This window comes from Urocampus carinirostris, chromosome 2 (genome assembly GCF_059441175.1).
Source record: "Urocampus carinirostris isolate Australia breed hairy pipefish chromosome 2, RoL_Ucar_1.0, whole genome shotgun sequence".
Lineage (NCBI taxonomy): Eukaryota > Metazoa > Chordata > Actinopteri > Syngnathiformes > Syngnathidae > Urocampus > Urocampus carinirostris.
This window is the reverse complement of record NC_142350.1, coordinates 16,206,512-16,229,404: the sequence shown is the minus strand read 5'-3', so window position 1 is coordinate 16,229,404 and position 22,893 is coordinate 16,206,512. Positions and strand designations below refer to the sequence as shown.

At 38.1% G+C, this 22,893-nt stretch overlaps 1 protein-coding gene across 6 annotated transcripts in view; it reads right to left on the bottom strand.

Moving 5' to 3' along the window:
• fhod3a (formin homology 2 domain containing 3a) overlaps positions 1-16,578 on the bottom strand; it is an 87,698-nt gene extending 71,120 nt beyond the window's left edge. For 2 of the 6 annotated variants that reach the window (XR_015849774.1, XM_088329115.1), the window contains exons 1-2: positions 16,010-16,578; positions 1,874-1,983 (exon numbers count right to left, since the gene is read on the bottom strand). Coding sequence is in view for 5 of the 6 variants with exons in the window: in XM_088329115.1 (XP_088185241.1) it covers positions 1,874-1,983; positions 16,010-16,174 (275 nt within the window). In the remaining variant the exon portion in view is untranslated. The remainder of the gene's footprint in view (positions 1-1,873; positions 1,984-16,009) is intronic. The other 4 variants (XM_088329116.1, XM_088329118.1, XM_088329117.1 and 1 more) reach the window with 3 other exon arrangements.
• Positions 16,579-22,893: the final 6,315 nt, after the last annotated feature.

Sequence of the window (22,893 nt, the reverse complement as noted above, 5' to 3'; positions counted from 1 at the left end):
TATAGCAAAAGACTAATTCCCTTGATAAAGAAATCCACAGAACGAGAATGTTGATGAAATATTTAATAGGGAAGATAAAGGGGTAGGGAAAATAAGCATCTGCTTCTGAAAATGGGATATGAGTGAGATAGAAAATACTGCGTTTAAAACTATGGTTAACTTGTTGTTATTGTTGCTATTGTCATATCATAACTGTTATTATAAATATTATGTTTAATTTTATTGTTGTTATTATCATTGGTGCCGCAGTGACATTTGGTAACTAGTGGCATTATGACGTTGAGGGATGGGTATTGCGAAGATTAGTGTATAAAATCTGTGATTATTGTAATTATTATAATTATTGATATCTCACCTATGTAATAGGTATATCCATGTGATTTTGTTATATTAGACATAAGAGAAAAGGAGGATTTGTAAAATGGTAAAGGGGTAGGGAAAATAAGCATCTGCTTCTGACTACCCCTTTTCGAACATGTTATGTGACATTATTTTGTTGTTGACTCTTTGTTTTTGTCCTGTTTTTATTTTAATGTTCGCAATAAAGTCATTCATTTAAAGAAGTTGCTATTATTGTTGCTATTATTTAAGGACCTTTGAATGAATTATAATGAATATATTATATTAAATTTTAAGTACCAAATTTAATAATATGCATTGAAAAGCAAGTAGCTATTCTTTCAGGGGTTTTTTCTGCACACAATATTATAATTATATTGATAAACATCAATCCATCCATTGTCTTCCGCTTATCCGGGGTCGGGTCGTGGGGGCAGCAGCCTTAAAAGGGAAGCCCAGACGTCCCTATCCCCAGCCACCTCCTCCAGCTCATCCGACAGGATCCTGAGGCGTTCCCAGGCCAGCCTAGAGACATAGTCCCTCCAGCGTGTCCTGGGTCGCCACCGGGGCCTCCTGCCGGTGGGACATGCACGGAACATCTCCCTAGGGAGGCGTCCAGGAGGCATCCTTATCAGATGCCCGAGCCACCTCAACTGGCTCCTCTCAACGCGGAGGAGCAGTGGCTCTACACAAAGTCTTTCCCGGATGACTGAGCTTCTTGCCTTGTCTCTAAGGGAAAACCCAGACACCCTGCGGAAGGAACTTATTTCAGCAGCTTGGGATCGTGTTCTTTCAGTCATAACCCAAAGTTCATGACCATAGGCGAGCGTTAGAACGTAGATCGACCGGTAGATCGAGAGCTTTGCCTTTCAGCTCAGCTCCTTCTTCACCATGACGGACTGGTAGAGGGTCCGCATGGTGGCAGACGCTGCACCGACCCGTATGTCGATCTCCCGTTCCATCCTACCCTCACTCGTGAACAAGACCACAAAATACTTGAACTCCTCCACTTGGGGCGAGATCTCATTCCTAACCCGGAAGGAGCAAGCCACCCTTTTCCGGCTGAGTTCTTGGTAAACAATAATAAATAAATCATTTTTAAAAGGAAGACACACTAAGGGACCCTGGGGACAAAAGTGGCACCAAATCAACAACTTTCAAAAAAAGATAACTGATATCAATGATACCATTAACGTTATTGTTTGAGTGACGGGCCATTTGTTCCAAGTTGGCAGTAGTTTGCCCACCCTTGCGCTAGAACATTTAGCTATAGCGCTGTTAGCATGACGAGCTAACAGTTAGCCCAGCAACGATTGTGCCATTACCAAAAAACTATGCACAGCTGGTGCAACTTGAGTTATAGGGAACAAAATACTGTAATTATTATGTGTGTTTCCAAAGCGCTTCATACTTTCCACGAACGTACGCTTCCAAAAAACCCAGTATCAAACTACTTTTATCTTTTTTCCTGACAAGAGGTTTGTGCATGAGTTTGTAAGTTAAAGACTTGCATCCCTTGAGTTTGATTACCAACCCAGTTTCGTCTTGCTGAAAGCCTTCCAGCTCATCCCTTTGCTCGGCCAGGGAAGACTCCAGGTCCAGATAGGTGCCATTGTGGGAAAGCTGCAGGGCGCAGTCATCGAGCTATGGAACAGACAGAAAGAGACTGTATTTAATGCCAAGGTACAGTATTTTCGTCACTATAAGGTGCACCAGATTATAGGGTGCACATCCAAGAATAGACTTTTGTCATATTTTTTTCATATGGACCAGGGGTCTTTGAGGACAGCTGCGGTGCCTGGGGGCCTGTTCTGAAAATAGCTCACCAGTGCTGGGTCATTGTGATTTCTGATAAAAGGTTTTTGAGTTATTTGCTGGTCAACTGAGGCAATTTAACCGCACTTCACACTTCTCTCTTGTTTTTCTTTATTAGTCGATTTTTTTCTATCTTTCTCACGCTTTTTCTTCTCTTTTCCTTCTGTTTTGTTTCTATATTTCTTGTGCCTTTTCCTTCCCTTTTTTTCTCTTTCTCTTTACTTTCTTTCTTTTTTTCTCTCTGTCTGCTTTCTTTCTTTCTTTTTTCTCTCTTTCTTTGTTTCTCTCTTACTCTGGTTCCTTCATGTGTCTTTCTTTTTCTCCATTTCTTTCTTTCTTTCTTTCTATCCTTACTCTGTTCCTACTCTGTTCCTATTCTGTTCCTACTCTGTTCCTATTCTGTTCCTACTCTGTTCCTACTCTGTTCCTACTCTGTTCCCACTCTCTTACTCTATCTCTCTTGTTTCCTTTTAACTTACTCTCTATCTCTCCTTCTTTCTACCTCTAAAAAAGAACTCCAAGTTATACACAAGGTTTTGGGAATCGAACCCAGGCTGCGGCGGTTAAAGTGTCTACTCCTAACCACTAGACCACAAGGGATGTGGATAATACATGAAAAGGTAATCATTTTTATTTCATTATCACACTATTTTTTTGTCATGGCACCAGAGACAAATGTTTGAGAATAGGGCAAAACAGAAAGTCACCATGAAAGATATAAAAAAAAAAAACTCAAAAAAAGCACTATGAGATTAGGTTTCTGTGGATGAATTAGACTTTGCATTTCTAACTTTGTGTTTTCTCCATTCTGGCACCGTAACAAGAGTGTGATGATGAGATCGAATGAGTTGCCTTTTCATATGTGTTCCTTTTTACTGGTGGTCAAGTGGTTATGTGTCAGGGCTCTCACCGCCGCGACCCAATCTCGATTACTGTTGCAAATTTGGTCGGCAATGTTTTTGAATGACCAGTCCTTGCACAAAAACAGTAGTATACGGCAAAACCCCAACAGTAACAAATACTTTGCGCATTTCCAGTTTTATTCACCAGTATTTTGCATTATATAAGGCTCACCATGATATTTTTGGCCTAACTGTTTTTTTAGATGCGCCTTTTAATCCAGAAAATATGGTACGATGTTAAATGTCACAAATATTCTAGTGTTTAATTCATGTCACAGTAAAGACAACGAAAATAACTCTATTATGTTTTTGTGCTAAACGATTGCCTTTGTAACATCTGCTATTACTCGATCCTAGGTGCAGTACATTGTGCATTAATTTCACTCCATTAAATTGTGTAACAGGAAACCTTGCAGCGTTTAAGTCCAGGTGCATGGGAATATATCTGCACGTAAAGTCTTTGGATGTTTATGAGCGCGGTCACACATTGATGGCAGGTGTTAAAACCTATCCCGGTGACAAGATCTAAAGAACATATTTAACCAGATGTATAAATATATATAAAGTCCTGCAATCCTAAAATATATTATTTTCTCTGAAGAAATGGTCATGTGGAGGGAAAGTTTGGTGTCTGTTTTTATGTGGCCTGTGATTGGCTAAGACGTTTATTTAAAAGGTGATAAGGCAAATAAGGAATACAGTATTTGTTTCCATTTGAAATAGATTGTCCTTGTCTTGTCACTCTAGTAGTTCACTAAAACTGTGCCTCTGTCTTCTATTTCCTCACTATGTTTCTCACAGTGGAGAATGACTTTAGGTATTATTTAGCGCCTCCTAATGGTAAAAAAATGGATTTATTAAAAAAATCAATATTGATTTGAGTTGTAAGCAAAAATACATGACATCTCATGTAAATGTGTACTTCTTACAAATACAAGGTGATACGGCAAATAAGGAATATTTGTTTCTATTTGAAATAGAGTGGTGTCCTTGTCTTGTCACTCTAGTATTTCACTGTCAAGGTTGCCATGGCGCCCAATTGGTCCCCGTCGTGTGGCGCCAGGTTCTGTCACGGTTGCCACAGCCCCCAATTGGCCCCGCCCATGGAGACCAGCTGAAACGTGTTGACAGATTGCTCCCTGACGACTTAAACGCTGTCTGTGACCCGCCTGGTGTCGGAGCGTCTGCGAAACTCTGATGAGATATGTCAAGCCCCGTGAATCCCAGTTTTTGCCTGTGTTTTTGCTCTTGTTTTGCCAAGCCCTGTGAATCCCCGTTTTTTCCTGGGTTGTTTGCTCTTGTTTTGCCAAGCCCTGTGAATCCCATTTTTGCCTGTGTTTTTACTCTTGTTTTGCCAAGCCCTGAATCTTAGTTTTTGCATGTGTTTTGCTGCTGTTTTGTTCTCGCCCAGATTTGTTTGATTTTGACCACTTCTTTGTTCCGATCAATCAACTTCCGTGAGCAACGATCCCCGGATTGAGTGTGCGCTCATTCCTCTTCTCCCCGATAAACTGCGAGTAACGTTACGCGAGTGGGTTCTGCTTACTGTTTCCTGTCCAGGTCCTGACAGTTCACTAAAACTGTGCCTAGGATCTTCTATTTCCTCACTAGGTTTCTCACAGTGGAGACTGACTTTAGGTATTATTTACAGCCTCCCAATGGTAAAAAAAAATGGATTTATTAAAAACATCAATATTCATTTGAGTTATTAGAAAAAATACATGACATCTCAGATAATGTGTATTTTTTTCAAATACAAGGTGATAAGGCAAATAAGGGATATTGGTTTCCATTAGAAATAGATTGTCATTGTCTTGTCACTCTGGTAGTTTACTAAAACGTTGCTTCTGTTCTTCTTTTTCCTCACTCTGTTTCTCACAGTGGAGACTGACTTTAGGTATTATTTAGTGCCTCCTCATGGTTAAAACAAATCTGGATTCATTAAAAAAAAATCTATATTGATTTGAGTTATAAGCAAAAATACTTGACATCTCATATAAGTGTGTATTTTTTCAAATACTTGTATGTCGAGAAATATCAATTTATTTTACATAACATGAACTTCAACTAAAGGGAGCTATGAGTGTCCACCATCTTGCTGCTATGACTATCCCCCAAAAAACAAAAACAAAAACTTGTGAAAGGCTGGGCAAAGAAAGGAGAAGGAAAATTCAGTTCAGTTTCTCCATTGTTTGCATTCTTCCTTATGCTTTTGATCACTTATTGTCAGTTACACTACACAATACAGCGATAAGTCATAACATAAGCTTGCAATCATGACTTTAAGCCAGAAGATGGCAGCAGAGAAACACTGTGTTGCGTTTATTTCTCAGACACGCTTGAATAAACTCTTTTTTCTCATCTTTTTGGGGGTTTGTTCCGCCCCAAACAGGTCTGATAAAGAACAAATGAAAGCAGATAGGCGCCATGAAAAATAAAACATAAGGGCTCTTTAAACTCTCTTGGGCATTGTTAACATTTACTTAAGAGAGAATGTTCATTTGTGACGCCCTTGATCACAAGGCGTCTCAAAGGGCTGAACAGATCACAGACTATTGCAAACTACAGAATGTTATTACACGATGCCCTGATCTAAAACCTACAGGAGGGCAAGGAAAAACTCAAAAACCTCAGCATGAGGAAAATGAAGAAATATTTAACTTTCAACTTATTAAGGACAACTCAAACTACGCACCCCAGCTTGAAGGTCAACTAGCTAAACATAAGGCTCCATTCGCACAGAAGAGGACAAATTGCATACATAAATACATATATTAAATACATATAGCATGTGTTGCATTCATTATAAGGTTTATAGAAGGCTTTTAAATGTTTGCAGCTTCAGACACATGTTTTTCTTTGTTCTGATATGGCCCGTTCAACATTTTGGGTTGCTGCCTTCTGACTTAAATGAATAGATTTAGAGGAACATATTGCCCTGTGTTGTATCATACACAAAGCCGCCAGTTCTTTCAAATCGCCAAGAATGAGATCAGAGTCGAAAGCGTCGAAGAAACATTTAGAACCTGCGGTGCTATCGACGTGGGTTTGACCCGGAATGGTCCCGGGGAGCGTAACGTGCCGACACCGAGACCGTCAGTTGCTGATCATACAATCCCTCCCCCGTAGTGGAAAAAGGAGACGGCCTGTCGGTTAGACTAACATAAATATAACCCATCTATATTTACCCGTGGTCGCGTTCACTCAGGAACTCAAGGGTAGGTGTGTCCCAGATGCCGGTTCTATATGAAGATTGTCCAATTTAGAAATGACTGTTTTTGTTTTTGCTACAAAACTAAAAAAAGGTTGGTGACTCTGAGTCTTGTTCTGCTCCTCTCCCGTTTTAATCTGAGCCAAATCCTAATCCAACAAAAGTGGAAAGGAAAAATACAAGGACAGTGAATAATCAGACACGAACCCTGATTAAAAAACGCAGTCGGGAAAGCAGATTACAATCGGGTTTCTGCAGGGCTGTCCCGAGCCTTCATGGGGCCCTGAGCGATATTAGATTTGGGGCTCCTTATTACTTGTTCATTTGGATACTTTCTAAAACTCATTCCATGTTCTAATCCAGGGATGGGCAACTATTTGTAGTCGGGCCGCATTGGGTCCAAAATTTTGGGCCAAGGGGCCAAACTTTGAAAAAGATCAAATTTTTTACATTTGGGAATAAATATACCTGCAGATATTTACATGGTATAATTCTTTTGAACTACATTAGTTTCATCAAATTGGATTTGAAATGATCACAATTAAAGCAAAATAATGTATAGGGTCCCTGTTTTAAGCGTTACAGTAGTGTACTTCTTTAGTATTTCTGTAGTCTAATTTTTGTTTAAGTTTAATAGTTTTTTGTAGTATTACTCTAATTTCATTTTGTGCTACGCCTGTGACAGTTTTCCTGGTAGTTTTTCCATAGTAGTAAATTCTTAGTATTTCTTGTTGTATTGTGATCTTACGATTTTGTCATTGTATGTCTGTAGTATGTTTGTATTATTACAGTACTTTACTGATTTTAGTGTTTTTGTAGAAATACTCTACTATTATTTCTTCGTATTTTTGTACTATTTCTATTGTATTTGGTAGTATTTCCATCGTGGATTTTATGATGTATAACTATTGTTTTTCTGTAGTGTAGTATTACTGTAGTTTTATTTTTGACGTATTTTTGTCATATTTGCATTGTAGATTTTTTGTAGTATCGCTCTAAGTGTGTTTTTGCAGTATTTCAGTTGCAATACTTCTGTATTAGTGTTTCTGTAGTAATATTTTTCTGATAAGTGTTTTTTATTATAGTATTATGAAGTAGTATTTTTCTAGTATTTGTGTAGATGTATTTTTGATGTATTTCCAGAGAAGTATTTAAGTAAGATTTTTGTATGTTTTTTTGTAGTATTCCCATAGTATTTTTTTTGTCATATTTTGTAATTTTACTGTAGTTGTTTTTGTATTAATTCTGGGGTAGTATTTCTAAAGTATTTTGTGTCATAGTATATTTCTGGTATTTCCATACTATTTTTTCTTTTCCGAATGAAATCAAAATAATATATGAGGTTCCTGTTTTTTAAGTACTATAGTTGATATTCAGTTTTGTAGTGTTTTTATTGTGCGTATTTCTGTGGAAGTCTTTTGTTGTCGTAGACACACGAAAGTGACAACGGGCACCAAAAAAGATAACCGCTCCTTGAGGCCCCCTAGTGGTCGGGGGGCCCGAAGCAGCCGCTTATTTCGCTTATGCCTCGGGCCAGCTCTGCGTTTCTGTGTTAGACACTGTATTAGCTTTACGTCTTGCAACTGATCAAAATCCCAAATGGAATTCAACACACTGTCCAAAAAAATTGAAACGTTTCCTGAAATTGTTCGTGTCTTGTGAAACGTGCCGTGAAGGAGAATTCTTTGACAGAGTTGGAGTGGGGGTTGTGAATACAAGGGGTGTTAATCAGGTCCTGCCCCACTGCCCCAAATTGAAGTTGAAATAAGACAAAAGCAATTCTTGCGTACGATCTGACCTCATTATTCTACACGTTTACCACCCCTTTCATTTACTAGACATTTTCGTTTGTCTCGGTCTCTAAAAACCGAGGCTTCGTAAAACTCATGTTGCCTAATAAGTCAAATTAGCAACTAAAACCCGTCTCGCCTTCCAAAAACTCTCTGGTAGGCAAGTAGAGACTGTTCCAGTAGCAACTGTAAGGTTGATGGCTGTGCCCAGAATCACACAGGACCAAGTATTATTTACAACTTTTTAATCGAACCCTCTCTAAAATGGACAAGCTGAATAATTATTTCCATTTTTCAATAACTGAAAGCTTGTAGTAAGAATAAACAGTAACAATTTACCAAATCAATTGATGGGGTAAAAGTTAGCACAGAATTGATGGTAAAACTATGCTGAAGTTGGGTCTTGGACTTGGACAGTAACCAGAAATGGAGAAGGAGATCTTCGAGTGATTTAAAGCACAGATACACAATGGATGTGTGTATTTTTTGAAGCAGTTTTAGGAGGTTGGCTTCTATGCGAGTATATACGGTAATTTGTTACCATATAGTTAATTTCGAAGTAACGCACTCCCCTTTGGTAATCAGTGGGGGTAACTGAGTAACATTTTGAATGAAGTAACTCTTAACTGTAATTAAATACTATTTTAAGTAACGCGCCCGACATTGCAAGGGACCTATACTTTCTTTGCAACTCACCTGGGCATGGACGTCGTAGTAGCATAATCATACAGTATTGTTATTTTTTGTAAAGAGAGTCATGGGTACTTATTCTTCAAATGTGCCACCTTTCAATACTATAAACCCAATTAAGTCCCTCACGCATTTGCTTTTCGATCTAATGGAGGAGGGATTGATCTGTGTAAGTTTTCAGTTCCATCCCTATTATCTAAACTGGCTATCCAGTTTCCGGCGTCGCACACAAATCGCAAAAACGAACGCGGGGCTGTCGCCATCTGTCCATGTCAGGGGTTGTAATCACAAGCTTTTCCGCGCCGTGGGCCATTTTTCATTTATTTTGCGGCTTTTAAACAAGGGGGGGGGGAACTCTCCATATTTTTCTTCTTTTCACACAACGGTTTTGCATATCTGTGAGCAGTGTTGGGAGTAAAACGTTGCAAAAGAACGCGTTCCTGGAACACAATTACCTTCGAGTACTGTAATATGTTATGAACAAAACGTTGTAACCTAACTCTCAGTACAACATGGTGCATACTTTGTTACTTATTAAAAGCTGTAAATTAGGGTTGCACGATTTTGGAGAGAAAACCTAATTGCGATTTTTCAGACCAGTATTGCCATTTTGATCTTTGATTTTGAAGGGAAAGTTTGTGTATTAAATACTTAACCCTTGGATGCATGACCTACCAAGTCAAGTCAAGTCACGTTCATATGTCTAGCCCTTGATCACAAGAAGTCTCAAAGGGCCGCACAGACCACAGATTATTGCAAACAACAGCTTATTATGACACCATCCCTTGATCTAAAACCTACATGAGGGCAAGGAAAAACTCAAAAACCTCAGCATTAGGAAACCTTGAGAAGGGAACGCACATGAAGTAACCCCACTTCTGGGATGACCAAGCTGCAATGGATGTAGCATTAACAAACAACACACAGACATTGTCAACATGAAATGTTTCATAAGATATAGAATATGAGTGTATTTTAAGCCAAGATTTAAACAATTCTACTGAGTTTGCAGATCGGATCTTAGTCCATACACTCTTCCATGAGTGGGGTTGATAGTGAGGAAAAAATAAAAAGTAAACCACTGGCATCATGTCATATACATGTTATATGAGGAAAACCTGGAATCTGACACTATTACAACTGTTTTATTTTTAAATATTTTGAAGAATAATCACCCATGGGGTCATTTTTGATCCCAATCATGCATCCAGGGGTTATTAACTAGTAACACGTTGGTCAGACTGTTGAGAAGCTAAGACGTGTATATACCATATCACCAGTCACTGGTCCTTTTGGAGTTTCCAAATGGCCACTTTTGGAAACGCCAAGACACACCCTTGGAAAGATATGCAAAATACTAATGTTTAGTTTTTTTAGATTGTGATCGAATCTAAACTGGGAGCAGGTAAAGTTTCATGAATTTGTCCCAGCTGTTTCCAAGCTAAAATGTGGGCATTCTATGCTCATTTTGCATGCGATTGCTCAAAAAAATCAGGCAAAATCCAACTTAGATTGTTCAATAAAAGTAACACTTGCAGTAATTATTTCAGTAGGGGACAAAACTTAGAATGTTACCTTTCATAAGTGACCAAAACCGTCTAGACTACGGCAGAATTCAATTTTCTTTGGGTATGTCTTGAATTGAGATTTTGGGTTACTTATACAGGATTATTACAAGGTGAAATTTAAGTAAAGAGCGTCCTCTTCTGAAGAAAGTTGTAAGGATTGCTGTCCATAAATCCTTGAAAAAAAAAACGCAGTGTTATGCGATTACACAATCACATTACGTCACATCGCAATGTCGATTAGATTTCGGTTAATTTTGCAGCCCTACTGTAAAGCAGGTAGGCGCCTTGCATGGTTGCATGGCCGCTATTGGTGTGTGAGTGTGTGTGTGAATGGGTAAGAGTGAATCACATTGTAAAGCCCTTGTGGTTGTCTTCATTGACTTGAAAAACGCTATATAAATGCAGACCATTTACCATTTACCATTTAAAGACTCACTGTTTTCAGTAATGTGGCCAATACGGTCCGGGGGTACCTGCAGGGAATTTTGCTCTTGTTTTGGAGTTTTCCCCTCTCAGGTTGACTTTTGGATCTGGCACCTTTCCCCTTTTTCGCACAGCCGCCATATACCGACAGTGAGCAGTACGCACGTACTTGTTAAGAAATTTGTCGAGCTGGCGTCTGGTCGTTTTGAGGGGTCTATATGATCGATTGCCCTAATAATATCCTTTAAGGAGCCAGCTGGCGATTTTTCAGCACATGCGTAATCTCACTGTACAGTATTTCGAGCCCCGGCTTAAAATATGACTACTGTATGACAGCATGGGATTAAACGAGGACGATTCATCATCGGGCGGATGTCTACGGCCATGTTTGTTGTTATGGCGATTTATATTTGCAAAATTCTGCTTTTAAAAGGACACTTGTGGCTGCTAGTGAACTACGTTCGATGAAATAACTTGTGAAACTTGTTTGGGAAGGTGTTACATACGGTGCATACAAGACTGACTCTACAAACACTATTGTAGAAATTCATACATTAATACTCCAGTAGTAGAGTGAGCTTTTGAGCTCGTGTTTGTGGATTATTTTGAATTAATTAGAGAATAAAAACAACGTACAAATGCGTGGCTGATATAAAAATGTATTCAATTAAATAAGCTGTTCTGGAAAGTGTAACAATATAAACATACAAGACTGTAGAAATGCTTACATTAATACTCGAAAAGTAGAGGGTATTATATTAATGATAATAGTAATGATAATAATTACCATTTTTATTAGCGTCATTTTTAATTGCAGCTACACCGAGACAGTCTAGGTCACATTATATAATAATAATAATAATAATAACAATAATAACAACAACAATAATAATAACAATAATAATAATGATAATAATAAATAACCATTAATAACAATAATAATAAATAAACATTAGTAAAACATGATAAAAAATAAAAATACAAATAAATAAAAAAATAATGAAAATAATTATCATTTCTTAAACAATGTTCACTCTTGACAATGTTGGCCAAGCTATGGCTTAGTTTAATCATGAAAGTTTAGAAATGATCTCTTTGTAAGTTGGATTCCTTCGGTGTGTCTTGGGCAAGTACAGCCTGGAGGAGCCAATTCCTCTCCAGGCCAAAATATGTTTCCACCAGGGACGTTTTGCATGTTAGGTGAGTATGCACTACAGAAACATGTATTCGAGTCAGTATTACTAAAGTATACATGTTAAAGGGACACTATGAAATATTTGACCACTAGAGGTCACTGTATCGTGTAGTGCAAATAAAACTGAGTGCCACAAAACACAATGAAGAATACATATTACAGACACTCAAGGTGACCAAAGTGAACCATTTTTTTTTTCAAACTGTTTCCCCAGAGTTCTTGGGGTACTCTTAGGAGAGCAAAATGGTGGACAATCATGTTAGCTCCCTCTAGATGAGGCTCAAGTTATATGTATAATAAATGCAATTTCGTCGACCAAAGACCATTTTTAAAAAAATGCATGCTTTATGTATACATTTCTACAGTCTTGCTTATTATCAAAATCAATATGTTTTTTTTAATTTATGATGTTTTTTTAACAACAAAGAGGTGTAAAGAATATGCAATGTCCCTTTAAAGCATCATCTTTCGAGCATCAATCTTTGGATTTCCCATTAAATATCCTTCATCGTAAGTACATGTTAAGTTCTTCGAATGAGTAAGCTCCCACACCTAACTGTAAACAAACAACGGCAAATATGTGAATTTACTGACAATGACAGGGTGGACATTGTTTGGCTATTATAGAACTTATGTTTCACATTCACTTAGCAACATAACTGAAGTAACAGCCTTTATACTAGATTTTTTTTTTTAATCGGATCTGAAAATACATATTTAATCGTTACGACATTGTGGACGTTTTATTTTGGAGATGCATGTATCACTCAGCAGCTAGTGGATTAAGACAATTAAAATATCCATCCACCCATTATCTGCACCGCTTATCCTCAGTAGGGTCACGGGGGTGCTGGAGCCCATCCCAGCTATCTTCGGGCAGTGGGCAGGGGACACCCTGAACTGGTTGCCAGCCAGTCGCAGGGCACACAGGGACAGACAATTCGCTCGCTCATTCACACCTAGGGACAATTTGGACCGGCCAATGAACCTGACATGCATGTTTTTTAAATGAGGGGAGGACGCCGGAGTGCCCGGAGGAAACCCACACAAGCTCGGGGAGAACATACAAAATCCACACAGGAGGTTCAATCTCATGATCTCAGAACTGTGCCGCACACGCGCTAACCACTGCGCCGCCGTGCTGCAACAATTAAAACATTATATATTAAAATAATAATATATTAATTACAAATCAAATAGAAATAAATATAAATAATACAAATATTATACAAAACTATATATGAATAACAGTAAAATAATACAAAAATATAAAAATGATGAATATAAATACTAACATATAGATGAAAATAATAGTAAAAGTTACAGAAATTTGGGGTAAAAATGACAAGGCCACATTTTTACACAACGTAAAGAAAATGACAAAACACAAGTGTAAATATTTACTCTAAAACTATCTACAGTTTAAGCCCTCATGGAAGAGAAGACAAAACTCTAGTCGTATAATTTCACTGAAAACATTCCCTAAAGGCAATAACGACAGCGTGAACAGCAAATTGTGGGACACATAAATGGCAGGATATATGTGATCAAAATGACTCATCAAATTATTATTATCTTTCTTTAAATTACACCATTGATAAAATTGTCTTTGTTATCAATATATGATTACTCTTAAAACAAGATAAGAGTTTCATTTAAAAAAATAATGAAAACAATATCGTGTTAATATTTTTCACAGGGCTCCCCATAACAATATAAAATGAAACATTTTATATTTGAGCAAAAGTTGGCTAAAATTACTTCTAAGGAAAAAAAATAATCAATAATAATTTTCTATTAATCACTAAATTACCATAAGTGTCAGAGCCAGCACAAATGGTAGACCCAAACACGTTTTACTCAAAAGTTTATTGGGATATTGAGGAAACAAACGGCAGCGATCCGGTGCTCGCAGGACGAGGTAAGTAAGCCGCTCACGGGATCAGAGCGTGATCGGAATGCGGAAGTGGATTTCCCGGGTGGGAGATGGGAGCGTGGTTAAATGGGCAAAAACGGGTCGTTAGCCGGAGCGGGAGATAAGAGCATGGTCAAACGGATGAAACGGGTTGATGGCCGGAGACAAACGGGGAATAAGGAACAGACAAGTGGTATACGGATGAAAACGGGACCGACGGGAGCCAGAATCAAAGTGCTTGCCTTGTGTATGCAGAGGTTCGCTGATGGACTGACAAGGAGTGACTGGGTTACTGGGAATAAATAGGAGGGGACTCAATCAGGCAACTAGGAGCAGCTGGCACCAAACGAGCGGGCACGGGTGAGTGCAATTAGTAATCAGGACAATAAGAGGATGAGTAACTTACAGTAAAACAAATAAAGTGTCCCATAAAAATGCATACACACTTTGACTTAAACAGCTAATTTTTATGTATATTTAATTTTGGAGTAAAAATGGCGGACACTGGACTCACGCCGAAACAAAATTTAAAAAAAATCCGAAAACATTTTAGAAATGTAGAAATAAAACTGAAGTTCACAGAACTTTTTGTTTATTTTTTCGACATTCTTACTTCAAATCTGAAATAGAAAAGGAGTTTATTGGCTGTATAATGTCAATATGTGTTTCTATTTTAATACATGGCGACCTTTTAACATTAAAAAGCAGCAAATATGATCGCACACTCGATCCTTACACACAAAATACACAATTTGTCTCTAGGAAAACGCAAAAACAACAACAACATGTGCTTGTATAAAACCGGAAGTGGCAAACTTTTGGCAAAAACGAAAATTGAATGATATATTTGGAATCTTCTGTTCACGCACAAAGACTAAATCTCACTTCAAAATAAAAAGCAGCCGTAGACTAGAATACATTTCTCGGGTCAAGAGTTTTTTTATTGTTTAAATTGGAAAAAAAACATTTTATTTTTAATCAGTACGCGTTTTAGGGGGTCACAAGTAATGATCCAAACTTCTGTGTACCACGGACTGGTTTATGGTCTGACTATAAACTCAAACAATAACATTAGTAATGATAACAATAACAAAAATAATAATGTGCCCAAATCCGCTGTTTAATCACTAGGGATCTAGAAGACATAGGAAAACGCATTAGATTTGATCTCATCATCACACTATTTTACTGACAGTACCTGATTGCACAACAGTTTCACTGAACTATTTTCCATAATGCTCCATTACAAAGTTGTACAACATGAGTAATAATCATTTAAAGTTGAGATGAAATATTGTGCCTTTTTCTATGTAAGTGGTGAACAGTAACTGTTTTAACCGCTGCGATCCGGGTTTGATACCTGTCACATCCAATGCTGAACAAAAATGGTCAGCGGTATTTGTAATCCGATCAATCATTGCTTAATTATGGTATTATACTACCCTAAAGCCTCATTTATGACGTGAACCAAAACGTTTTGTTTTGGGGGGTGAAAGAAGTGAGTGTATACACGGAAAAATACGGTACAAGAGAAATTAGGTTTCCTTTTCTGTGTGGCCTGGAACCAAACGGGCCGGTATCGGTCCGTGACCTGGTGGTTGCCGACCACTGAACAAAATTGTCTGCCTTGCTGTACCTGCTAGTAAATTGGAGCCGCATTGTGTTGGTAAGGTTTATTGTTGCTTCATTCATTCAATGCCATAACCTGTAAATACGTTTTCAGAAGCCTTGTCCCTGATTCCAAAACATAAAAATATATATATATATTTTTTTTTTTAAACTATTAAAAAATGGTTTGGCGCAGGTCATCCGTGAGTAAGCCTTTGTGAATGATTTCAGTATAAAAATCACAATGAAATGGCAGGAGTGGCTTTGACCAGATAATCGTCCACACATCGAGGAAGCCCCCAATTCCTAGTGTTTCTTCCTGTATCCAGCAATTTCAGATTCAAGAGAACCGTCTGGCATTGAATGAGTTTATTAGGGGAACTGGAATCACTAATGCAGGGAGATATTAGCTGAGGTTGCCAGATATGCGTATATGCAAAGTAGACACGTCATTGTCATATTGACCCACTTAAAAATAGAATGCAAGTTATTTAAACTTTATATGAGTTACTTTAACTTTATATGCAAACAAGTCAACAAAGTAAAAGGTTACCTTGTGCGGGGCTTTGAGGAGCCGGTGGATTCCTGCAAGTTGGTTGATAAGTGGGATGTCCTCCCTGAAGGTGAAAAGCGGGGGCCGGGTCGGTTCGGGAAAGTTGGTGCTGTTGAACGGGTCGGTATCGTCTAAAAACTGAACCCTGCACACGAACGTGGCCATGGCGCATCCATGCAAGAGGCTGCGAGGCTGCTCACAAGCTTCCTCGATCCGGTAACTAACACAAACAAAACACGCGTCGCTAAGGGGAAGGAGGGTGCAAGGGGAAGGGGGAGTCCAATTCTGCAAGTTTGAAGTTTGTTTTCCTCCAGTTGTGGTGGATTTTCTCCTTTTTTTAATTCCAGAAGCGGCAGGTGGCCAGTAAAAGGAGGTGAGACGGACTCCTGCAGGGCGTCCTGGTGCCGGAGAGTGTCTGTCTGACACTGACAGCCGCTCTTGTGTCTGAGAGTCCCTTTAGTATAAACCTCCCCCTTTCTCTCCCTCTCCCTCCCTCCTTACCCTTCTGCTCACTGATATTCGCGCTCTTGCACTCGAAATGTGACGCATCAATACAGAGCAAGGTTGTCGTTTCTCTGTGTGTGGTGGTCTTTTTCCCTCACACCCTCCCCTAACTAACATTTTGCGTTCACGTTTTGATTTATTGACGTATTCCTCAAAAACAGGTGACGTTTTACTCTATTTATGACGCAAAACGTGCATTTGAAATATGAGTCACCGCCCAGGATAAATGAACCTTTGCAACACGCGCGATTTAAAAGTAATGTTTTTGTCAAAGGCGTCCTCCAGTGTTTGTAACTTGTAAACGCAAGCACCTCGGTGGTATTTATCCACCACTTATAATGAAATTGTGTTTTTAAGTGCTGTTAAAAATGTCGAAAAAAATGTTAAAACGTCATATTGTCAGATATAACAAAATTGTGAATATGCTTAATTACTGTTAAGATTGTCGAGAAAAAATGTTTAAACCTCACATTGTTTATTTGCTGTTAATAGTGTCAATAAAATTGTTCAGACCAAAAAAACTTATCGTCGTAACCATGCATGTCAACGTCCGACTTTATGTTCTCAGGTGGAATGGATCAGTTAAAAATAGTCAAGGCCAAATATTTAGCTTTGCTTTTTTTAGCTCTACAAAGTAAAATAATTGTTGTTGAAGAAATCATGTGTACACTACCCCGGTGAATATATAGGCTATTCCTTTCTACAAAGTGTAATATTTACACTGAACTTTTACGATTTTTTACTGAAACTTTACGATTTTATTGTACTCTGATAAGGGTTATTGTTTTACACAACGATCAAGTTTTACACTGGGTAAAAAGTCACACCTTTGGTGTTGTTATAATTCAACACTAAAGAGTTCAGAGTTATCAGATTACATGTGCAGTGTAATCCCCCATGTCCCTGCTCTGAGACTTCGTTTGGAAAATATTGGTCTGCTAGTGATCCTAAGGGCCAAGAAGAGGTCCGCAGGGCGTTATCCATTCGGGCCCTGGTGCTGTGGATTCCTCTGCCCCCTGAGATTCGATCTGCGACCTCAGTGGAAATGTTTAAATCTAGGCTTAAAACACACTTCTATTCTATAGCTTATAAATGACCTATGGTTAATGTTGGTGTCCTTATATTGCCATATCCATTGCAGCCTGGTCATCCTGGAAGGGAGATTACCTCACGTGCGGCCCCTTGAAGGTTTTTTAACTTCCCTCATTCTGAGTTTTTGATGTAATGATAGTCTGTACTCTGTAATAGTCTCTTGTCTGTGGAGCCCTTTGAGACTTCTTGTGATTAAGTCAAGTCAAGTCATTTTTATTTGTATAGCCCTTAATCACAAAGAGTCTCAAAGGGCTTCACAGGATTACGCATACTATTTTTTCAGACTATTATTACAACATCCCCTGATCTGGAACCAACATGAGGGCAAGGAAAAACTCAAAAAACCTCAACATGAAGAAAATAAAGAAACCTTGAGAAGGGACCGCACATGAGGTATCCCCCTTCCAGGATTACCAGACAGCAGAGGATGTTGCAATCGCAAATAATACGGAGATAAGGGTCCATACTTTTGAACTGGATAGTTACTGTACTTTTATAGTAATGTGCTATTTTTTAAGGGCTATACAAATAAACAGGACAGGATCCTATTCAACACAATTTAATTTAATCACTTCATTGTTTTTTTTCCAAAATACGGCTAAATACAAATGTGTTTCGAGGAAACATCAAGCTTCAATAATATTGAATTTAATTTGACTGAATTGTCTTTATTGTCATTGATATCAATGCTGTGAAACATTTGGTGCAAAGAGATTAGACATGGCACTCCAGGGTAAACATGTCACAAATGCTTCAAAAAGAAAACATGAAGGTTTTCGGGATAAATAGGCTACATATATTTACAACGTAGTGCTCAGAGACTTAGAGTTAATAACAATAAGCAATGAAAATAAGCCCAATAACATTTATCAGCAACTAAAATCCCCAAATAAGCACCACAGTATATATTTACACAGTTTTGTGCAATAACATTTAGCAGAAACAACAAAACACAAAATAAGTCACAAGATATGTTTTCACAATTGTGTGCCCTGGTTTAGGGTGGTGATGGCACTACTGCTTTGAAATAAAAATGAAATACAAAACAAGAGTTTTAGCAGTAAGTGGGAACAATAACAGATACAACTACCAGGCTGGGCGTATTGAAGCTGATAAAATACTACACAATATTGTCTTTAACATGAAACCAGATCCATCTTATTTTTAATGATCTGTGCAGACTAATGTCATCACACCTTTTTCTCCTCTGTCATTGCACTCAAGCAGTCAACTTGCTGCTGCTGGCTCCTTAAACCTGACATATTGGGCCTGTTCTAGTGGATCAATAGCAGGTGCCAAATTATGCGTAGCAGCAAATTTAACAGTAATTCAGGTGTTTGCTTCTTTGTTTTATTTTTGTTCATCACAGAAAACACATGTTCACAAAGATAAGCAGTCCGAAATATGGATAGAACCTTTTCTGGATGTAAATTTTGTTTTTACACCTTTACTGCCCTCTAGCAGTGAGAAGTAGCTTTTGGTTTGTATTAATTCTAAAAAAAAAAAAAAAAAAAAAAAATGTAAATGGTCTGCATTCATTCATACAGCGCTTTTCAAATCACTGAAGACATCCCAAAGCGATTTACAATGTGCTTCACACACTCGCACACCAATAGGGAGTCAGCCATGCAGGGCAACCACCTGCTTATCGGTGGCATTAGGGATTCAGTGTCTTGCCCAAAGACACTTCGACATATATCAGGATCCCAAAATGAATGCTTTAACTCCTGAGCTACTGCCGCCCCCAAGTCCATCTTTACTCGAGACTACGTCTGATTCATAAGTCCCTTTTTTGCTCAATGGCGTCCTCTAGTGAGTGTAACTTTTAAACACAAGGACAGTGGTGTTAATGATCAAACTCAAGAGTCAATTTTCGAAACATTTAACCAGTTTGGGGCCACTTGGTAAGATGAATCATAAACCAACTCATCAGCAGCTTCCTGTAATAGAATACTCTGTATTTGCAGTAGCGTAGCAACAAGTTAAAGATTTGTTCCAGAAATCTTCCCATAAAAACACATCACAATTAAAAAAAAAAAAAACAATGATACACGTGACTATGTTATTGATATTGAACCATTCTCACTATTGATTATTTCCAATCAATTTTTCAAAGTCACTAAAATACTGTGTCTTGCATCCAACACAAGCCTTCCCAGTAGTAACAATCTCTGGTATGGATCCTCACCTAAAGAAATCAGGATAATATTTTAACAAAATGTTGGAAAATAGTCATGAGCTCTCTCCAGCACCAATCACCTCCCTGCTCTGTCACTGCACCCTGATCTGTTCCTCATGTCTGTTCTCGTTTACCACGAGCAGTTCAGAATTCCCTGCGAATCAAGCTCTGTATTTAAATGCTCTGCCTTACAGCCTACCTTTGACAGATCGTCTGCAAAGCCTAAACCTGGTACGTGTTTGTCTGCGCTTCTGACTCTGAACCAGGACATGTTTGACCCTTCTGCCTTTGGAGAGATCAAGGGGACAAATTTAAAACTGCAGGTCATTGTTTTGATGGGTGCGCATTTTTCTCTTGAGCTTTTCTTAGCATTGCCTCACGGCTGGATTAAATCATTTTACCGGCTTAATCACCCTTGCTTTAAAGCAGGGGTGTCAAACTCATTTGAGTTGGGGGCCACATGCCCCCAAAAATCTCACCACGGCCGGACTACTAGGTTTGAGGGTAAGGGAGAAAGAAATAGAGAGAGAAAGACAGCTAAGGAAAGAGAGAGAGGGATAAAAAAGAGAAAACAAGGGAGAAAGAGTCAGGGAGAAAGAGTGAGAGAAGCACAATAGAGAGAGAAAGGGAGAAAAAAGAGAACAAAAGAAAAAAAAGAGAAAGAGAGAAAAATCTAAAGATGGACAAAAAAGAAAAAGATGAACAGAAAAAGAGAGAAAACAAGTGTGCATGAGAAAGAGAGAGAGAGAGCGAAAGAAAGGGAGTGAGACATAGAGAGAAAGTGAGAAAAAAAAGAGCGAAAGAAAAATAGAAAAGAGAGGGGGAGAGAGAGAGAAATAGAAAAATGCGAGAGAAAGAGAGAGAGAGGGTGAGGAAACAGAGGGAAAGAGAGAGTTAGAGTTATAGAAAAAAGAGAAAAAGAAAGAGAGAAAGAGAAAAATAGAGAAAAAAGAAGAGAAAGAGAGAAATACTAATACAGTTGCTTCGCGAGTGGTGCCATCTAGTGGACATATTTAAAACTTAAGCTCATTTTTCTCTTGCGCTTCTCTGTGTTGTCTTGCAGGCCTGGATGGGCCTGTTCCGACCCGCGTGCCGCCTTTTTGAAACCTGTGCCTTAAAATGCAAATGTTATATTGGAGTCGTGTCATGTTAAGACATGTTTAATTGGCTGGTTTGACATTATTATAAACATGATTGCGAGGAACGTCAGCGGCGATTCTCCGAGGGTCTCTGTCTGTATTGTGGTGGAAGAGGACACGGGGTCTCTTCGTGCCCTTTAAATGAGAAAGCTCGTCGGACATCGGAGGCGTCCGATTGAGCTCAGCCCTTATCTCGACCTCCAGAAAACCGAGACCCATCCATGAAGCTCGCTTCCTGATCCCCGGCTCCCCCCAGACTCTATCTGCGCTGGTGGATTCTGTCTCCGTTCCTGGTCTTTGACAATAATATATAACAATAAAATTAATGTATTAAGATTAAAGACGAAATTGTGACTTCCTACCGAGATAATTTATTGTAATCTAAATAAAAAACTATAGAAAATAGATGTAAAAGAATCAATTTAAATTAGACGCAATTGAAATTAAGTATTTTTGAATTGAATACAAAATATACATGGCATCCTACGTAAGGGCATTTTTCTAATTGTAATTTTATTTTCCAATAATATAAATATTTACCAAATACATGTTTGCAATGAATAAAATGCAATTTAAATAAATTAATTCCAAAATAAAAAACGTTTAAAAAAATAAAGATTCATTTGGTGTTTTTTTATGTTCTTCTTCTAGTTCCTTAATCTTATCCTCCAATTCCTTCTGATTCTTTAAGCGTATTCGTTTCAGCCGGGACGATATTTCTATTAATTTCCCCCTTATTACAGCTTTCCCTCCTTCCCATAATATTGTTGGAGAAACCTCATTGTTGTCATTGATTTGGAAATATTCTTTTATACACCGTTTTATTTCCTGTACTACGTTTTTATCTGAGAGGAGAGATACATTCATCCTCCAATACCTAAAATGGGGTTCGTTGTCTAAACTTAATTTCAAAGTAATTGGAGAATGGTCACTTATAGTAATATTCTCTATACCACACTCTACTACTGTATGCATATGTTGTCTTGAAATGTAAAAGTAATCAATTCTCGAGTAGCTGCCATGCGGGTTTGAATAGAAAGTATAGTCTTTAGTTTGGGGATACTTCTCTCTCCATGGATCTATCAATCCCAATTCTTTAGTTATGTTATTTAACATCCTCGACGTCTTTGTATTTGTTCCGTGTACTGAAGGATACTTGTCCACTTTGCAATTCTGTACAGTGTTAAAGTCACCTCCTATAAGTAACATTCCCTTCGCACAGTTGGTTATTACTTTAGCTAATACTTGAAAAAAAGTCCCCTTTTCCTCAACTGGTGCATAAACATTCATTATTGATATTTCCCAACCGGCCATTGACCCTATAATCATTATATATCGCCCCAGATTGTCCTTCACTTCTTTTTCGACTTTAAACGCCACCCCTTTTCCAAGTAAAATTGCTACTCCCCTCCTTTTACCATAGGATGCGTAGAACACCTGGTTCACCCATTCTCTTTTTAGCTTCTTATGTTCAATTTCGGTCAAATGTGTCTCTTGTAATAAGGCTATTGAGCTCTGCAATGTCTTGAGTTGATTCAATATCTTTTTTCTCTTGATGGGGTGGTTTAGCCCATGTACATTATATGAAACAATATTTAGATTGCTCATGCTTTGTATTGAGTCTCACTGATTTTTGAAGCATACAGAAACACTACATTAATTACTAACACCTCCATTGACAAAACAAACCAAATTACTAACAAACATACTGACAAACACACATAATTTCCCACCAAAAAGAAAAAAAACACACCCAAAAAACAAAAACCCATGTCTTCCAAGAGTCCAATTGGAGAGTTGTGGCTACCCTCCTGGAAATATGCACTCAGTGCGTGAACAACTTTTGTACCGTCGTCCATAGTTATAACTAACTAAATATTTTAAAGTAGCTCTATGCCAATATATATACATACATTGTTTTAATTCAAAGATAACAATTTTACTTGGTATTTAACTTACTTCTAACTTAT